The 20,816-nt window shown below is 39.0% G+C and overlaps 1 protein-coding gene across 3 annotated transcripts in view; it reads right to left on the bottom strand.

The window, feature by feature from the left end:
- Window positions 1-348: 348 nt before the first annotated feature.
- The window catches only part of ralba (v-ral simian leukemia viral oncogene homolog Ba (ras related)), a 58,599-nt gene continuing 38,131 nt past the window's right edge, over window positions 349-20,816 (bottom strand). For all 3 annotated transcript variants that reach the window (XM_041200576.1, XM_041200575.1, XM_041200577.1), the window contains exons 4-5: window positions 5,395-5,572; window positions 349-4,990 (exon numbers count right to left, since the gene is read on the bottom strand). In XM_041200576.1, coding sequence (XP_041056510.1) covers window positions 4,871-4,990; window positions 5,395-5,572 — 298 coding nt within the window. In that variant the 3' untranslated portion in view covers window positions 349-4,870. The remainder of the gene's footprint in view (window positions 4,991-5,394; window positions 5,573-20,816) is intronic.

The following is a 20,816-nucleotide window of genomic DNA, read 5'->3' as shown; positions in this document are numbered from 1 at the left end:
TGCTTGCTAGACTTTACAGCATTAGCTATGCCTAAACATGAATCAATGCCAGGAATGGATGATAGATGTGTGGCCAAGAATGGGGAAAAAGAACATAAAGAATAGTTCCAGCCCAAGACAATGGTTAAAACCATTTTTTTTAAAAAAAAAGGTTAATATCTAGTCACACACTTTACCACTTTATAAGCCACATGACTGGGGGGGTAAAAAACACTTGTAAAATACAACTAGCGTCTTGGATAGGGATGAGTGAACAGGTGGTTTTCAAACTGAACTGTAGTTTGCAAGCCAGAATCTAATAGCATCCCACTTCACCATGATAAATGAAAATTTCCATTACATTAAAAGTCCAAAGAAAAATCAATTTATTGCATTTACTATTTATAGTTTATTATACATGTTGAGTTGTAACATTAGAAAATTAACTAAAATTAACCAAAACATGCCTTTAAGAAAAAAAACTACATGAGTATTGATTGTGCATTGCAATACAGGTGAGCAAATATTCCAACTCATGTAATGAAGTTATAAATGAGTTGCACAGTTTTAACATAATATAACATCAGCACCCACTGAAAGTTGGCTGTATCACAAGGGTAGTTAACATTTAATATGTACATTTAATAGCTCATAAAATCGGAATAGGTTTGGCAAGTAACCGATGGTGAGATCATGGTTAACAATTATGTAATTAGATGTATCAAAGAATTTGAAAAATGCAAAAACATATAGTATTAAAAAAAATCTCATTGACATACTACCAGAGTATAAATGTGCAAATATTCCTTGAAGAGTGTAATAAGGTGGGAAAAATCAGGATGCAACTTGTTAAAGGGCAAATCATGTAATAGTTTTTACTTGGCAGTATTTCACTGTTTTAAAAAAAGTAAAATTTCACATTACAAATGAGGCATATCCATGGTCAAAAGTTACAGCTATTGAATAAAATTTCCTATTAAACAAAATGCTGGTTTTTCCACAATCTTCAAACAATGCTTTACAGTTGGTCCCTTGAATTGAAATACTTACGATTTTGCCTACATACTTAGGAGCTGCAAGCATTCAAATTCAAATCAGGGCTATTTTAATATTAATGAATGGTCCAGTTACCAGTTTAAAATGTGTAAAACAAAAATACTGATCAGAATAATCGTTAAATTTTAGGCCTACAAAGCTAGATGGACTTATAATAAACCTGCTTTAGGCAACTTTCACTTACAATGTTATTGCGTCAGTTGCCTTTGAGCTTTGTTATTTCTGAACAATCATCATTTTGCTAGATTTTTGACCAACACAGATCATTCAGAAAGCAACACCTGTTGGACTTTTCAGGTATAAAGTGTCAATTTTCTAATTCTTCCACATGCATGGACCTAGAATGCCTGGTGGATACACACTAAACCTGACCAACTATGATGAAATCACCAAAATTCATTTTTTTTTTATTCGTTCATGGGATATAGGCATCGCTGGCTAGGCCAGCATTTATTGTCCATCCTTAACTGCCCTTGTTCAGAAGGCATTTATGAGTCAACCACATTGCTGTGGGTCTGGAGTCTAATGTAGGCCAGACCAGGTGCGGGCAGCAGATTTCCTTCCCTAAAAAGGACATTAGTGAACCAGATGGGTTTTTACACCAATTGACAATGGTTTTGTAGTCATTAGACTTTTAACACTAGATTTTTAATTGAATTCCACATGGTGGTATTCGAACCTGGGCGCCCAGAGCATTACCCTGGGTCTCTGGAATATGAGTCCAGTGACAATGCCATTCTGGCTCCCCATTTCATGTGCGTTCATTAAGGCACCCTCTTAAGAAAGAAGCTTCATCTCTGTTCATTAGGCAAAGATTTAGGCCAAGGTACGCAAAAAAAGAGGAAAGGTTTTGATGGCTAGTTCATTGAGCAAAAGGTCCTAACTTGCTATTTTATTTCAGCACAAGCTTTGAGTTAGGCAACTGATTAAGCTGGATGTGGTGGCGAAGCAAAAGATGAAAGCATGCATGCCAATGCCTCAAGGAACAGTACACGGGGCGAATAGTTTTTGGCTAAAAGTAGGATTACCCTAAATTCAGAGGGAAAGTACACATTCAAATTCATTTCAACTAAAAACAGATGGCAAGACAGTTGTCTTTTACCCAAAATAAGATATTTCAGAAGATTTTCCTCATGGTCACAGGTCAGAGTAGTTTTGCTTTTATTATAAGTCATATCAATAGGACAGAAAACACTAATAGTCTTACTTCATCGGCTAATCAAGACCCAAGCTGCAGGTGCTGATACAATGCTCTGTGATCATCCACAAAGTGAATTGCCAAAATACACCTGATTACCTTGAGATGCAAGAGGCTTACTGAGACTGCAAGGGAAAGTCTAACAGTACTGGTTGAGCCTTAAGAGAAGTCATCAGGCTGGCTTTGTCAGCAGCTTTCCTCCCCAAGGCAAGAAGAGGAGCAGCAGCAAGAAAAATGCAAAAGAGGAATGCGTGGGGAAGAAAAATCAGCATGAATCTTGCTGATAATTTTAGTGATTGAAGTGTTCCAGAATCAAACATTTTTTCACTCCTTTTGCACCCCATGTTAAATACTTCTAGTTCACATTAAACACATATGACACAGAGTGCAGTTACTCAGTCCTGCAATGTAGCTGGAGATAACTAATTCAGACCAGCATTCCACCAGAGCGATATTTCTACTGCTCACTCCAGCCATCCTTCTGACCAGCGATTTTAAATGAGCACCGAATTGTACACTGCACACTCATATTTACAAAATTGGCCAGACTCCCTTTTCTTAGGATCCTTCCATCTACTGGGGCAAAGGATGGCAAGAAAAGAAAATCTTTCTGACAGGTCAGTCTGCATCAATTTTAATTCAGATCCCAAGATGTGAAAACAGTGTTTTAACACACTATGATAGATATCGAAAAAAAAAATCCTAAAATTTGTTTCAAGGAATGCTGGAGACAAGAGATTAATCAAGTTATGCTACTGGTTTTATTCATAATTCATGTTGAAATATTTCACATTTTCGTGATGACATTAGGTTTTTTCTCAATCAGGAGGAAACTTCCATCTTGAAATTATTAGTTTTGTTAAACAATGTAAACAATCTGGGTAACTATTAGTTTTTGGCAAATACAATACCACTGTTCATTACTGGCATAGAACCCTAACCCCTTCAACTCAACAACAACGTTGCATTAAATCACAAAGATTCAGTTAGTCATGTTATCTACAATCAAAAAAAGAGGGTGAAGTTCATATCACATGCAATTTATGTTAAAGCAAATGTAGAAAAATCAATTGCTGTACTGTCCCAATAATCTAGTGTTTTAATACATGAACTACACTAACAATCTACCTCCATTCAGGAATCATTCTTAAAAAAAGGCAAATCAGCCCAAGGCTTGTACAAAGCATTGACATGATACCACATAAAAACTAACACCATCCAAATCTCATTTCCTTACAAATGTCTAAAAATCAGTGCGAGATATTGGTCCATTTCACACAGATCAACTTTGTGTTCTTAAAAACATCTGAAAGAATTGGATTTTTTTCCCCATTATTTTCTTCTACCACAAGACCATAAAGGACCATGTACTTTTAAAAAAAAACTCTGAACTCTAAATATATGATTGCTACTGTGTTTCAAGTGTGCTCAGTCATTCGCAGCATTTGCTCCAACAAATATTCAAACTTATTTTCTTCATGCCAAAACGATAGACAAGCACACAATCCAGCTTCTTACGAATGCACGTGCTGGTTTGCTGAGTAGACATGGAATACTCTTCAGTGCCGGTGATGTGTCTGTGTATCAGATCTTGAATTCCAGCACTTTTACTACATCACATGGAGGTAGAGAATGCAACATGATGCAGTTACAAAACAGTGAAATAAGTCCTTTCACTGACAGAGCGACTTACAATATTGGGTGCAAGATACCAAAACCACAGTTAGGTGGCTAGGGGGTGGTATGGAAGGAGGTGGTTGTTGCACTAGTGAAAGGATTAGGTCTAAAATAACCCACAGAGATGATTTTCTTTTAGCTAGGCAATTACACTATATGTTTCATTTTGGGGAGAATGTACCTCCAATCTGTTACAACCTAATGAGTAAGAATAGCAGAAAATAATCATACTGTACATGGTACATGGGAAATTATTTCTCTGGACTTCGTTACCACCAGTAGTTTCTTTAACAAATCTGACTTATTACAGTTGGACACACAGCAATCAGAAGGCTAGGTTTTTAATCGTTCGCCTCTCCCTCCAACAAATGGCACAAGTTGAGAATTTAGCTATACTGCAAGACCACATATGATGCTATATAAAAGAGGATCAGAGTGTTCAAACTACATTATCAAATGTCATTTTAAACACAAGGTCTTCAAATTAAAAGACAAATTAAACTTTGAACACGCTGATTTATAACAGTTTCAACAAGCTGCCTTTTATAAATCTGCAGTTTGCTTTTGATGCATTAGAAATCTGCCCTTTAATTACTTCCCAAATTGATTTTGAAAGGAGAGGTTATGAATAATTAGCAGTTAACTGGACAAGGGAATCCAGAGATCTACATGGAAGGTGGAAGCATGTTACTGCTTGATAGGAACAGTTGCTCAAAACTAAATGCGTCTGTAAAAAAAAAGGCAAAAAAATACAATCCTACAAGTAGGTCCAAAGGATATAACTCACTTGATAGTTCAAAGAGCATTGTATTGGCAACGAACCCAACAATACTCAATACTTTGAATAAACACCATTTTACTATAAAATAAACAGTGATTGATTATAAACACATTGAGTGGCTAAATGAATGTTAAGTGCCCAAGTTCAAATTGCTGCCAATCGATCCCAAAAAAAATTAATCACAGTATACAGCATCGTTCTCGGAGGCTCTTTTTGTTCCGGCTGCTTTTCTTCCCATTTTTGTCCTTGTTTTCTGACATTTTCTTTGCTCGTACTTCTCTCATCAGGTCAAAAAATACCTAAGAAAATTAGAAATATCATGCTTTTATACAAAACTAACAGCAATTAAAAATATATGAATTTGTGTTAACAGTTGGGTTCTATTCCAAATTGTCCAATGCAGTTCAATATCTCTCAACTTTGAGAAGCAAAATCTTCAGTGGACCCAAACAGTTTGTACTGTTAGTCCTGAAATAAAAAAAACAATGTTGGAAATAGATAGGTTACAATATTTCATAATGTGTAATCATCCCTCAGCAGAATAGGTGAAGGTTCAGTTGGAATTCCTGTGGAATTATTATATCACGAGTAGGTTAACATATTTCTCTCAGTCAGATGTTGATTGAGCATTTCACTATTCTTGATATTTATCTTTATGGAGAAATTATACATGAGAAATTATACAAACAAAATGAATTCTTACCTTATCTACATTGGCTCTCGTTTTAGCTGAAGTCTCAACATACTGAACGCCCCACTCTTCTGCTTTGCTCCTTGCTTCTTCAACAGACACTTGCCTCCGATCTTCCAAATCAGACTTGTTACCCACTAAAAGTAAGGGGATCTTATCTTCCTCTGCTTTCACACGGAGGATTTGTTCCCTAAAAAACAAAGAATCATTCATTACCTACCAGGCTGGAGAATTGTATTTTTGTTTACAAATTAGCTGGCACAACAGTACACAGCGGGAACAAGTGTAACAAAAGGCAATTTCTCATAAAATGGCCCTGGTGAATAGCTACAACACTGAACAATGCCATCAAGGCAAGTCACAGATCTCTTATGAAAGAAATCATGAACAACAATTCTCAACAACTGGGTTAACTGGACCTAATTGTAAATTTTATTACCCGTGTGCAGAAATAATTAACCTGACAACAAAAGCCTTGACATCCAGTCAACCAGTGCAAGCACTGTTCAGGAGGGCTCCCACAACCTTTCATAGCAATCTGGAAAAGCACCGACACACCATGATGTCAGAGAACAAGGAACCTGCAAAAGAGCCCAGAAGAGCACCTTATGTCATCAGGAGCTACAGTACTTAGGAATAACAGTAACCACAAACTTTTATTTTCAGTAAAACGCACTACTTCATTGCCAGAGCCCTCGAAGTAATGTGAAACAGCAACACAGGACAGCTAACTTAAAAGGGAAGAAAAGTTAAATGGGGAGGGTGCTGGGATGAGTGAAACTTAAAAAGTGAGTACTGCAGGAAAATTATTTAAAAATAGCAGCAACTGAGATGCATTAATAAGAAGCAACTGGGAAAAAAAATAAACAGACACCAGAGAGAAGCTATTTTAAAAGCACTCGAGAGGAATAAAACAAAGGAGGCACGACAGAGAAGAAATAGTTACATGGATACAGAAAAGAAGTAACTTAAGAAAATGAACACCGTAAGGGATCATCTGAGGAGGAAAACTAGGATAGAGGTCAAGAAAAAAAGAACACTGTTGATGCTGGAAATCAAATAGGCAACTAATTTCAGAGGTGTATCATTCGGGTATGGGGGCATCTGATAAAGGGTCCATACTTGCAACATCTTTTCTGTTCTCTTCACAGCCGCTGCCTGACCTACTGAGCGGTTGCAGTACTGTCAGTTTTCGTTCTGGAAGTGAAGGTGTTTTCTGGTGAGAGGTTTGCGTGCAGGAAAGCTGGATATAAATAGATAGGACAGAAAGATGCAAAAAATTGTCTATTGATTAAAAAAAAAAGCAAGCTCAAGGTCTTGACAAAAGAGTGGACAAATTTACTATGACAGACAGGGGAAGAGATCTGTAAGTCCTGGAGAGATACCAGTGAGCTAGAAACAGACAAAACGGTGCCCTTTTCCAAAAAAATAAGCTGATAATTAGAAGGCAACTACAATCCCATTCGGTCTACTTTGGTAACATGTAAAGTAATGGAAGCGATCAGGAGTAAATGCGATGATATGTACAATAATTTTGCAAACAGCGGTCAATATGGATTCAGACGAGACCTGAATGATTAACTTTTATATATTTATTACTAAAGTATTGTACCTAATTAGCACTTCACTGGTCATTCTACATTGCATACTTACCTTATATTTACACACAGCAAAACATATAGTTGAATCTACAGCACAGAAACAAAACTTGGCCCATGTGTTTCGCCTCATAAAACCATTTAATCCCATTACTTTGCTGTACAATCCCTTACTAGCACAGTTCCAAAATCAGAAACCCTGAATTGTTCACATTCCTGATGCCATAAGAATTTCAGCATGTATTTCTTGAGAGGTTGTGTTTGTTTTCCAGCAATGGATGTCAAATCTGAATCATGGTAAACATATGTGACAAGATAAAATATAATTCTAAATTTGCTTCACAGCTCCCAAAGAAGGTCCATTTCATCTGTAAGCAAAGAACAGGCAGACAGCCCATTCTGAATCCTTTGCTACACTACCACAAGATGTGCACCCTATTGTTCTGTGGCACAGTGAGTCAGTCCACAAATACACATTAGTTCTTAAACATTTAGTCTATTGTAAACAGAGGTTCACAACATGGTAAACCACTTGTCGAACAACTGGCAATTCATTCCATAACCATGGGTGTGGTTCATTTTCCACTTGCTGACTTTTGAGATCAGAGCCTTGGGTTACAATTAAACACCACAGGATGCTGCACTGCAAAGTACACAGGTCATACATCTTTACAGGGTCAGACTATAGCTGCTGAACAAGAAAATGAAATTAAATGAAATCTGGATCCACATAAAAAACACAAAGTGAGTGTCCAAGTAAAATAAAAGTCTGTTGCAATATTCTGCATCGTGATGCAGTACAGCACTGAGAGGAGTACATGGACTTTGTCTGCAAAATGCACAAGACCCAGTTTGATACAAGTTATACACCGCTGATTCAAACAGTAAAACATCTGCTACAAACATTACAGATCGATCTCAGAAATTCTTATGCCAATAAAAAAATTTCCAAAAAATTTTCGCATCCCTCACTATCTCTAATGTGGTCCAGCCCCACAACTCATATCATTTTAGCTTCTTGAATGTTTCCAATTTTAATTGCTCCACCACTGGAGACTGTGCTTTCAATTTCCTACGCCCTAAACTCGAGCTCCCTTTTGATTCTCTCCGCCACTCTACCTCTGTTTCCTCCTTTAAGACACTCCTTAAAAAGCTCTCTTTGGCCAAGCTTTTGTCATCTGACCCAATATCTCCTTATCAGCTTGGTGTCGTATTTGTTTTATAATGCGCCTGTGAAGAAGCTTGGGACGTTTTATACATTTAAGTTATATAGTTTTATTGGAGGAGATAGCAAAGAGCACTGGGGAGAGTGCAGAAGAAGTTTCCAGGGATAAAAAACTTCAATTATGATGATAGATTGGAGAAGCTGGGATTGTTCTCCTTGGACAGTAGAAGGCTAAGAAGTAATTTGATAGAGGTGTTTAAAATCATCAGGGGGCTGGACATATAAGGGGGTATTTCATAGTATTCAGGATAAGTGCATTCCTACTATAAAGAAAAATTCTAAAGGGAGGATCCACCATCCGTGGTTAACTAGAGATGTTAAGGAAAACATCAAATTTAAGGGAAAAGCATACAACTCTGCAAAGATGAGTGGCAGGACAAATGATTGGATAGAATATAAAGAACAGCAGAGAAGACTAAAATGTTAATCAGGAGAAAGAATTTAGAGTATGAGAGGAAGCTAGCTAAAAATGTAAAAACTAATAGCAAGAGCTTCTACAGGTACTTAAAAAAAAGTAAAATGTGCTGGTCCTTTAATGAGTGACAGTGGGGAGTTAATAGTAGATAATAAGGAAATGGTGGAAGAAACAAACAAATATTTTCTTTCTGTGTTCACTATAGAGGATACAAAAAACATTCCAGTAATAACTGCCAATCAGAAGGTGAACAGAAGAAGAACTTGGTGAAATTGAAGTCACTAGGGAAATGGTACTGAGCAAATTGATGGAGCTTCAGGCTAGCAAGTCTCCGGGTCCAGATGGACTACATCCTAGGGTCTTAAAAGGGGTGGCTAATGAGGTAATCAATGTGCTGGTGTTAATTTTCCAAAATTCGCTAGATTCTGGAAAGGTTCCATCAGATTGGAAAGTAGCAAATATAATCCCTTTATTCAAGAAGGGAGGGAGGCAAAAAACAGGAAACTATAGGCCAGTTAGCTTGACTTCTTTCGTGGGGGAGTTATTAGAATTGATTATTAAGGAGCTTATAGCTGGGCACTCAGAAGAGCTCAAGGCAATAGGGAAGAATCAGCATGGTTTTGTGAAAGGAAAACCATGTTTAACCAATTTATTGGAGTTTTTTGAAGGAGCTAACATGTGCAGTGGATAAAGGGGAGCCTGTAGGCATACTATACTTGGATTTCCAGAAGGCATTTGATAAAGTGCCACATCAAAGATTATTATGGAAAATAAAAGCACATAGCTCAGTGGGTAACATATTACCACGAATAGAAGACTGGCTGGCAGAAAGCAGACAGTATGCATGAATGTTTTTTTTTCTGATTGGCAGGATATGACGAGTGGCATCCAATAGGGATCTGTACTGGGGCCTCAACTTATTACGCTTTACATCAATGACTTAGATGAGGGGAGTGAAGATATGGTAGCTAAATTTGCAGATGACACAAAGATAGGTACGAAAGTATGTTGTGAAGAGGGCATGAGGAGGTTGCAGATGGATATGGAGAGGTTGAGTGAGTGGGCAAAGATCTGATAAATAGAGTTTAATTTGGGAAAATCTGAAGTCGTTCACTTTGGCAGGAAGAACAACAAAGCAACGTACTATATAAATGGAGAACGGCTGCCTAATTCTGAGGTGCAGAGGGATCTAGGTGTTCTAGTACATGAGTCACACAAAGTTAGTATGCAGGTACAGTAAGTAATTACGAAGGCTAATGGAATGCTATTCTTTATTACAAGAGGGATTGAACATAAAAGTAAGGATGTTATGCTTCAGTTATACAGGGCATTGGTGAGACCGCACCTCGAATACCATGTGCAGTTTTGGTCTCCTTACTTACGGAAGGATGTAAATGCATTAGAGGCGGTTCAAAGGAGGATTACTAGATTGATACCTAGAATGAGAGAGTTGTTTTATGAGGAAAGGTTGGACAGACAAGGCTTGTTTCCACTGGAGTTTAGGAGAGTGATGGGGAATTTGATTGAAGTATACAAGATCCTGAACGGCCTCGACAAGGCGGACATCGAAAGGACGTTTCCTCTTATGGGTGAGTCCAGAACTAGGTGGCACTGTTTTAAAATTAAGGGTCGCCCTTTTAGGACAGAGATGAGGAGAATTTTTTTCTTTCAGGGGGTTGTACAACTTTGGAATTCTCTGCATCAGAAGGTGGTGGAGGCGGGGCCATTGAATTTTTAAGGCAGAGATAGATCTAAGGTCATCAGGGCTAGATGGGAATGTGGAAATCGAAACACAAGCAGATCAGCCGTGATCTTTTTGAATGGCAGAGCAGGCTAGAGGGGCTGAATGGTCTACTCCTGTTCCTATTTATGTTCCTGCTCTTAAAAGGATCAGGAATGAGAGGGCACAGATTTAATATGACTTGCAAAAGAGGCCAATTCGATGTGAGAAAAAAACTTATTCACACAGCGATTGGTTCAGGTCCGGATGCACTGCCTGTAAGCATGGTGGAGGCTGGTTCAATCGAGGCATTCAAGAGAGCATTAGACGAATATTTAAATAAAAACAATGTGCAGGGTTACTGGGAAAAGGCAAGAGAATGGCACTGAATCATAATGCTCATTCGGAGGCCTGGTGCAGACAAAATCAGCCGAATGGCCTCCTTCTGAACCGTAACAATTCTGTGGCAAGATCATGAAGGAATTTAAACATGAAGATGTTTAGATAAAAGCAAAAAAGTCCCAAAACAGGGCTTAAAGAGAATGTCGCCCCATGTCCTCTAAATCAACACCACCAAAAGCAGGTTAACTTGTCACTCCTCATTTGTTTCTAAGAAGACTTGGCTGTGTACAAGTTAACTGCCATGTTTGCCTCTATAATTAATGGCGTCTGCACTTTAAATTTAATCCACTGGTTACAAAGCACTATGAAGTGTCTTTAGGACATAAAGCACGATATAAATGCAGGTTAAATTTTTTTTTTAAATTTTCAGTTTGGAGACAAACTCAAATGTATTACTACAATGCACAGTTAAAATACAGTAATTCTAACTGCCAAACATGCTGCTAGCAGCTGATATCAGTGGTCAGAAAGAGTGACAAAAGCTGTATTTGAAATCAGAATGAAAGGATAGCTCACAAAGGCACAAATCAGCAGTGGAAAGTGAAAGGATGGTTTGAGAAAATGTGAACAAAAGCTCATTCTTTATAGCAGCTCACGGTAGGTTTACTCTTCAATAGTTGAGTAAACTCTTCAGCTGTTGGAATTGCAAGTCAGATTCAAGCATCTAAGAACCTTCATTTCAATGATATTAGAGATATACTCAAACACCTTGCATCCTGCAACCAGATTGTTAGAAAAATGGCAATCCAGCAGTTTATAACTTGAAACTCATACTTAGGCAGAACCTCCTGAAAGAAAAACCAACAGCAGGTTTGTATTTTTTTTGGATATAACACTTTACTCATTGTCAAAAAAGCATGAGGGAGAAGCACTTTTAGAAAACATTAACTTTTAGAAATTATACACTCTTGATTTGGTTCTTTATTCCTGCTCTCAGAGGCCACTATTATGGACCTCAACTTCCCTCTAGAGATGCCAGAATGTCCATAAGGGGATGTTACTCATCCCAGACAGCCTGATTTACCTCATCAGACATAGGCAATTAGGACTGGACTTACTAATGGCGTACTGCTGTGCATTAACCAGCAGAGGGCTTGCCAGTGTCAGGCAACTCTGGGTCAGAGTAAAAGCCTGGGCTCCAATTAAAAAATGCTGCTCCAATTCACATGCAAACAATTCTTCTAACAAATGTCACTGAAGAAGTTGTACAGGGAAACACATGTGAAATGCCTGCCTCTACAAGGTAAAAACTTAAATGCTTTTGGCTATTATAATAAAAGACACAAGTTTTCAAAGTAACAGGTTGGGGGGGGTGGTGCTGGATAAAAAGTGTTTCATTCAAAAAAAGTGAGCTTTCCCAATCTGTTAAATTTCCCTTCCCCTTTCAGCACATCAAAAAAATGCAATCATGTTGTTGTTTCTTAACCATTCCATTACTGACCAATGTGTGAGACTGACTCAAGATGTGATTCAGCACCTTCCCTCCTCTCCTGCTGCCTTCATAGTAAACCGCTGTGTTGTTCAGGCTTAAACCTTAATTGTAAAAAAATTGAATTTGCTTAGTTCCAGACTAAGTGAATATCTGTATTGTGTATACTCAGCTTGATTATATCGGCAGCTAAAAGGTCACAATGAAAGGAAGTTAATCACTCAGCCCAAAGTACTAAAGATTAGTGACTTGATCAGTAACATTTGGTAACTTTAACAGAATTTTTAAAAGCTGCTTTAGTGCGTAAAGCAGAACCTTTTTTTAAAAAAAGGAGTTGCTAAACAATCCAGCTTTTAAAAGAGAAAGATAGGATGCCTTATAGTTACCATGGGAACAAAGAAAATGCAAACAGGGAGTTCCCAAATCCTCCTGAGTTATCTTATCCATTTCTGCAGCTGACACCTTGAAGTAGCTAAAATCTAGTGTATGAACAAGTCATTACCAGTCACCAGGATTACAAGACTTGGATAATTTGTTTAAAAGTGGCTCACAAGTAAACTAAGTACTCATAAGTACTAGCTATAACTTTGTTTAGTAGGCAACATCTGTGCAGAGTGGACATCAGACAAAAATCTGCATCAACAGATTTGCGGTTGCAATGTTGATGATCCTTCAGTGAGTATCTTATTTTAGCCCCTCAGTACAAAAAATTATCAAAGCTGTTAACAAGCGCTTCGCCTCAATACAAATCAATTCGCTAATGAGATCAAAGTAATTGCAAATCTTACCACTGCACAAAACTGCTCAATGCATATATTCCCCAGCAATGGGTTCAAAAACTCAGAGTAGTTTTAACTGACTAAATTTGTACCCGTATGTTTTGGGGATGTGGGCGAAAACAAAAGGAAGAAAAATCACAAAAGAATATTGCAAGTTGTTAATTTGTTCTTAGGCAGTGTTCTAAACACAGAAAAGGCTGAATGCACACAAGATTAAAAAAAGACATTAAAAATACATAAATAAACTCACATGCCTAAGGGTGCAACTTTCAGAAAATGCAGAACAGATGACAAATATTTACTCGTTAAAAAAAAATTCAACAATGAATACTAAGTTGAACTTCAATACAATAAACCATGATATTATCATCTACAAAAATAATTCAAACTTGCAAACACATTTCAGTCTGGAGGGGGACAGAGAAAAGGAAAACTGTTGCACGAACAGATGATGATTATGTGGCAATGCTATAAAGCTGGCTCTCATTTAGTTTGCATGAAAAACTACTGCATTTATATTAAAAGGAGGAAATTCAATAAGTTATGATTAAGGTACACAGCTCAAATACACATCCCCAGCCAATATCAAAGCAATCCTGTTCTCAGAAATAACTTTCCAAGGATACTGTGGGAGTTGAAAAACATTATACTGATGGAAATTTAAACACAATGATCCATTTTTTTTTTCATTGGAAACATTGTGCGACCAGGAACAAATATAGGTCACGGAGGACAGGGTAACTGTTGAGCAGGACTTGGTGCAAGCCAGGATATGGCATTACAGTTTTGGATGAGCTAAGTTTAGAGTACTCAGGGTGAGGGGCTGGGCAGGAGAACACAGGAACACACCCAGGGGTGGTGGGGGTTGTGACAAAGGATGAAGGTTTCAGCAGCAGATAAGCAAAGATAGGAGAAGAAACAGGCAATGCCACAAAGGTAGAAGCCGGCAGCCTTCATGATGTAGAAAATATGGGTTCAAAGGCTCAACTTGGTGTCAAAAAGTCAGGTTTAGCCTGAAATATGAACAGGGAAGGGAATGAAATCAGTAGCAATGGTATGGAATCAACAAATGACTCTCAAATCTCTCAAAATTTGTATTATACTTAATTATTTAGAATAGATAGCTGGAGCAAAGATCAAAACTGAAGTCTATTATCCACACCCTTGGGCCATCTGTTCATAACCCAATCCAGCTGAAACAAGTCTATTTAAATTCATGGCACCAACACATACTGTATGTCTGTTTATATTATGGGTACTGTAAAGTCACACACAAACGTGTTTGCAATAATTATTTCTCACCTACCTGCTAATGACACATTTGATTTGTATCAATTCCAAGGAGGAAGTTTCAGATATTAAAAATAGCAAAAGCTGTAGTATATGGAACAGCACTGTCTTCTCAATTTTTAATGTTCCCCATGGAATAATTTAGAACTTCAAATTTATAGCTCGAGTATCCTACTTAAAAGAAGCATTGTAAGCAAGTGGAGACACTCATACACTGTTGCAATCATCTGGTTATGGAACACATACCTAGACAGTAATAAATTCAGATCAAAACCAGAAGATGCTGGAAAAACTCAGCAGGTTTAGTAGCATCTGTGGAGAGAGAAACAGAATTAACCTTTAGAGTCCACATCACCGTTCTTGCTCTGAAGAAGGGTCATATGGACTCAAAACGTTAACTGTTTCTCTCTCCACAAATGCTGCTAGACCTGCTGAGTTTTTCCAGCAGTTTCTATTTTTGTTTCAGACTTCCAGCATCCGCAGTATTTTGCTTTTAGTTTACATTAGTTCAGACCAAGTATTTTCCCTGTGCACTTATGATTCTGCTCTGGAGTTTGTTAACAGGATGAATAACTCAAGGTTTTTTTTGTGCAATGCTGAAACACTGTTACAAGATTCAGTTTCACTCATTAGTAGTATTCCTGCTTCTGAGTCAGAAGCTTGTGGGGTCAAGTCACACTCTAGAGACTTGAACACAATCTAGGCTGAAGCTTCAGGACGTACTGAGGAGTACTACATCATGAAGTGCTAACTTTCTGATGTTTAGGTGGATGTGAAAGATTCTATGACATTCAAAAAAAAGCAGGGAGTTCTTCTGGTCAATACTTATCTCTTAACCATCCAACACAAAAAGATATAACAAATAAATACAGCTAACTTCATATTTTAGACTACAAGGTTATACAAATCCAGTATGGTTACTTTGCAATTGTCACAAGCTACCCAAGGCTGGCTCGTTGGGAACTGGTGACATTTTTAGGGTATAAACCCAATATAAAAGTAGCTCTACTCTGTAAAGATCCATCCAAGGTGCAAACTGGTACACAAATAAATGGCTATAAAATAGAGCTGCTAGGAAACACAGGCAGCAACAAGTGTTGCAGCTTGAAATGGACTGGTGGGAAAGACAATATTTGATCTTAAAGTCTACATAAATTTTTTCCACACATCTGCCACCTTTAGCCTGGGGTCTGATCTTAAAAAACTTTTTGAACTTCAATTGAGAGGACACAGTAAATCAAAAGGGAGTAATTGCAGCTCTTGGAAAACCTGAATCAATTCAGTTTATTTTCATTCAGTGTGTTTGCAGTAGGCAATTTGTCAAGCTTGGCTTCCTGGACAGAAGAAGTGTGTTGTACCATTCAAACTCATGCTAGTAAGTAAGAGAGTACCGGCAATGTTGCCTGTTGAAGGGGCAGAGAACTGGATAGTTCTGACAGCAGAACATGTGAAAGCGTCATGGAAAAAAGGAAACAAAAAATAAGGGCTTAAGTAGAGAAATAAAGACAGGACTGTAAAAACAAAAAAGCCAGACACAGGCATCTTTCCATGTGCAAATCACCTTTCAGATGTGGTTTTGAGAAGAACCTGCCTGATTTTTCCTCCAAAATATACTAATTCTTTACATCAGCTATACATTCTATTAGATAATCTCGCACTTATCCATAAATATGACACCTCCCCTCCAAATAAAGAATTTACAGACAGGTTACTTTGCAGTTCTGGTCTGATAGGATAACACCAGCGTTGCATCGCATTGTTATCGGAGTACCAGTGTTGCATCGTAACCTTACATCTAGTAAGATAAAGAACATGCAGCAAATCAAATCTGCTGGGGATGGGATAGCTTCATATGATGCACTTCTGCTTATGGCTGAACAGCTGCCTTCTACTACCAGTGCCACATATGAAGTGGTTATCAGGTGTTGTTTTCTGTTTTGCTGCCTGTTGCCAAGCCACTGTTAGTCATGGTGCTCCATGCTAGTCCACAGGCGATATCACCATTTTCTTGTCGTCAGCTCAGGTCTCCCAGGTGTGAGGGCTGATGTTCAGGGCCTACATGTCACATTTGCAAGCAATCTAGAAATGGAGCTTTGGACATCCTACTGGCTGCCTGGTTTGGCTACCTTGCCATGCAAAACACTCTCAGATATCCAACTGCCTTCCATCTGCAAATGCGCCCAAGCCAGCACAGTCATCTCTGCTTGATGACTGCCAACATTCTTGGGAGCTTTACCTTGGAGGGGACTGCCACATGTGTGATTTTGTCCTTCCATGAGATGTCCAGAACACACTGCAAACAGCAAAGATGAAAGTTGTTGAGCTTCCTTCTTGATAGCTGTAAATCATCCATGTTTTACTGCCAAACAACAAGGTGCTATGAACACAGGCCTCAAACGCACATCTTGGTTCTCAGAGTCAGTTTGCTGTTATTCCTTGCACATTCTGAGAGTCGGCCAAATATTTGATTCCCTAAGCATGTATTGAGTTCTGCATCAAGAGACAGATCGACTGTCACTGTGGATCCAAAGTAGCAGAATTTGCTAACCACTTCCAGTGCGGTGTTGTTTTGCGTGATCAGAGGCAGAGATATGATATCTTTCTCCATGACCTTGGTTTCCTTGACACTTAGTCAGGGAAAACAAGTCACAGGCATGGGAGAGATAATCCATGAGTTTCTGTAGCTTCCGTGTGAACAATCAGCACAGCATCATGAACGTAGAGGAGCTCTCTGATCAGAATGTGCTGCATTAGTTTCAGTTTGGAGAGATTGTAGAACTTATCATCTGACCTAGTAGGCAAGCAAACTCCTTCCATGTCTACAGGGAAAGAAATGGTCAGGAACATGTGGAAGGGATAAACCAGGGAACTACAGGCCAGTCAGTCCAACCTCAGTGGTGGAGAAACTATTAGAAGCAATTCTGAGGGACAGAATTAATTTACACTTGGAGAGGCAGGGATTAATTAAGGACAGTCAGCATGGTTTTGTTAAGGGGAGGTCATGTCTGACCAATTTGATTGAATTTTTCCCAAGAGGTGACCAGGTGGGTAGGTGAGGGCAATGCATTTGACATAGTCTGCTTGGATTTCAGCAAGGCTTTTGATAAGGTCCCACATGGGAAACTGATAATGAAGGTAACAGCCCATGGGATCCAATGCAATTTGTAAATTGGATCCAGAATTGGCTGAGTGGCAGGAAGTAGAGGGTGATGGTCGAGGGACATTTTTGTGACTGGATGCCTGTGTCCAGTGGGGTTCCACAGGGATCAGTGTTGAGTCCCTTGCTGTTTGCGGTATATATAAACGATTTAGATTTGAATGTAGGAGGGTTGATCAGTAAGTTCGCAGATGACACGAACATTGGTGCCGTGGTAAATAGTGAGGAGGATAGCCTTAGATTACAGGAGGACATAGTCAGATGGGCTGATCAGTGGTAAATGGAATTTAATCCGGACAAGTGTGAGGTGATGCACTTGGGCAGGGTAAACAAGGCACGGGGATACACGATGAATGTTAGGACCCTGGGAAGTACCGAGGATCAGAGGGGCCTTGGTGTGCATGTCCCACGGTCCCTTAAGGTAGCAGGACAGGTAGATAAGGTGGCTAAGAAAGCATATGGGATATTTGCCTTTAGTAGCTGAAGCATAGAATATAAGAGCAGGTAGGTTATGCTGGATTGTATAAAACGCTGGTTAGGCCACAGCTAGAGTATTGCGTGCAGTTCTGGAATCCACATTATAGGAAGGATATGATTGCACTAGAGAGAGTGCAGAGGAGACTTACCAGGATGTTGCCTGGGCTGTAGAGTTTTAGTTATGAGGAGAGACTAGATAGACTGGGGTTATTTTCCCTGGAGCAGAGGAAATTGAGGGGGTACATAATTGAGGTGTATAAAATTATGAGGGGCATAGGTAGGGTAGACAGGAAGAAACTTTTCCCCTTGGTGGAGGATCAATAACCAGGGAGCGTAGATTTAAGGTAAGGGGCAGGAGGTTTAGAGGGGATGAGGGGAAGTATTTTTTCACCCAGAACTCTCAGCCTGAAAGGTTGGTAGAGGCAGATACCCTCATAATATTTAAGAAGTATTTGGATGTTCACATGCGATGCCATGGCATACAAGGCTATGGGCCTAGTGCTGGAAAATGGGATTAGAATAGTTAGGTACTTGTTCCACCAGCACAGACTCGATGGACCGAAGGGCCTTTTTCTGTGCTGTGGACCTCTATGACTATGAATCTATAAGATGATGCTACCATAGCATGGGATAGGACACAGCGCTGTTTCACTCCATTCTTCACCCTGAAACTGCTGGAAGTGGTGCCATCAAACTGTACAGTACAGTGCATGTTGTCATGGAAGGAGCAGATGAGTCCCGTAAGCTTTTGTGGACAGCTAGTTTGCCTCAAAATCTTGAAGAGTCCTGCCCTGCTTACAGTGTTTAATGCTTTAGTGAGATTTATGAAACTAAGGCAAAGAGGTAAATCCTATTCCCAACACTTCTCGTGATTGATATATGGAGAAAATAATGGCCACTGTGCAGGTGCCAGCATGGAAACCGCACTGTGCTTTTGGATACACTAATACTGCATGGGCAGCAAAAAATCATTGCCTAGCTCTCTTGGGGCACAGGTATAGCTACACCGATAGCATGGAGGGTTACAACAGTGCAAGGCTAATCATGTCCTGACTTCCAAATGAATCGTGCACATGCAAATCATGCACAGGTAAACTGAGTAGAGCAAAATTCTGTGAGGTAGCAGCTCTTAAAAGGAGTCCTGCTGCCAAAGAAGGATGACAATTTAGTACATCTACGTCCACGTTAAAGAGTTATTGGTGCAAGAAGGTGTCAAGCTTTTGAATCGAAAAATTGTGCAATAAAGGATAGTGGGGAAGGAAACTAGGCTGTTTCAGAGCTGTCACTACAGCTCTTATAGGAGCTACAAAGGAGGCGCATCTTTCAAGCAAGCCATCACCCTCGTGTTAAAGTACAAGTGGCATACAAGGAGCTTGCAGAGCAAATCAACAATCTCCCAAATAAATCAGAATCGGGAGAAGATGCTAAAATAGTAAAGCTGAAGTATCACATACTTAATTTCCATTGGAAAAAGTATGGCAGAAATGGAAAAGTTATGGCAGCCAGAGAGATAGAACACAAAGCATAGAGATAACATTTTCCCTCAAATTCTGACAGTGGTGCTGTGGCAATTTCACTGGACGAGTAATCCAGAAACCCAGGCCAATGTTCAGGGAACACAGGTTCGAATCCCACCACTGCAGCTGGTGGAATTTAAATTCAATTAATAAAATCTGGAATTGAAGCTAGTGTCAGAAATGATGACCATGAAACTACTGTTGTAAAAACCTACCTGGTTCACTAATACTCTTTAGGGAAGGAAATCTGCTGTACGTATCTGGTCTGGCCTACATGTGATTCCAGAACCATAGCAATGTGGTGACTTTTAACTACCCTCTGAAATGGCCTAGCAAGCCACTCAGTTCAAGGGCAATTAAGAATGGCCAACAAATGCTGGCCTTGCCAGCAATGCCCACATCCCAAGAAAGAATTAATTTAAAAACATACAAAAGCTGTAACTTTGGGATGTACCACTTGCATTTACATCTCATCTTTAGTGTAAAATAAAAGTCCCACAGTGATTCACATGAGTGTCATCAGATAAAATTTTACACTCAGCCACATAAAAATATTAGTACAGGTGATTAAAAGGTAGGTTTTAAAAAGAGAGAGAGATAGAGAAATGGAGAAGCTTGGAGGGAATATCAGTGCTTATGATCTAGAAAGTCGAAAGCAATGTCACCATTGGTGGAGTAATGAAAATTGTAGAAGCACAAGGGACCAGAATTGGAGCACTGTAGAAATCCTAGAGGGAGAGGATCATAGAATGATTAGCACAGGCGATACCTCAGCCCATCATGTCTGTGTCAGCCTCTTTCAAACAGCTATCCAATTAGTCCCACTCCACTGCTCTTTCTCCATAGTGCTATATTTTTTGTCTCATGTACTTATCTAATTTCCTATTGAATCTGTTTCCACCATCCTTTCAGCCAGTTGATTTTATATTTAAACAACCCATTGTGCATACTTTTCCCCCTCATGTCATCTGTGGCTCTTTTATCAATTAGCTTAATTCTATGTCCTCTGGTTACTGATCCTTTTGTCACTAGAAACAGTTCTCCCTTTACTCTAACAAAACCTTTCATGTGTTTGAACACCTCTGTCAAATCTCATAATAACCTTCACTGCCCTAAGCATCCCTAGTCTTGACATGTAACGGAAGTCTTTCACACCTGATCCCATATGGGAAATGTCCTCTGCGCCATTTCAAAGGCCTCAACATCCTTCCTAAAGAGTATTGCCCAGAATTAGCCATAATACTCCTATAGCCTAAACAGATTAGCGATTATAAAGGATTAACATACATTTCTTGCTTTTGTATTCGATGCCTGTTTATAAAACCAAAGGATCCCATATGCCTTGACAGCCTTCTGAACTTGTCCTTCCACCTTCAAAGACCTCTGTTCCTGCACCCAGTTCAAAACTGTGCCATTTAGCTTACA

The sequence above is a fragment of the Carcharodon carcharias genome, chromosome 12 (genome assembly GCF_017639515.1).
Source record: "Carcharodon carcharias isolate sCarCar2 chromosome 12, sCarCar2.pri, whole genome shotgun sequence".
NCBI lineage: Eukaryota > Metazoa > Chordata > Chondrichthyes > Lamniformes > Lamnidae > Carcharodon > Carcharodon carcharias.
The sequence above is the reverse complement of the archived record's forward strand: the minus strand, read 5'-3'. Positions and strand labels throughout refer to the sequence as shown.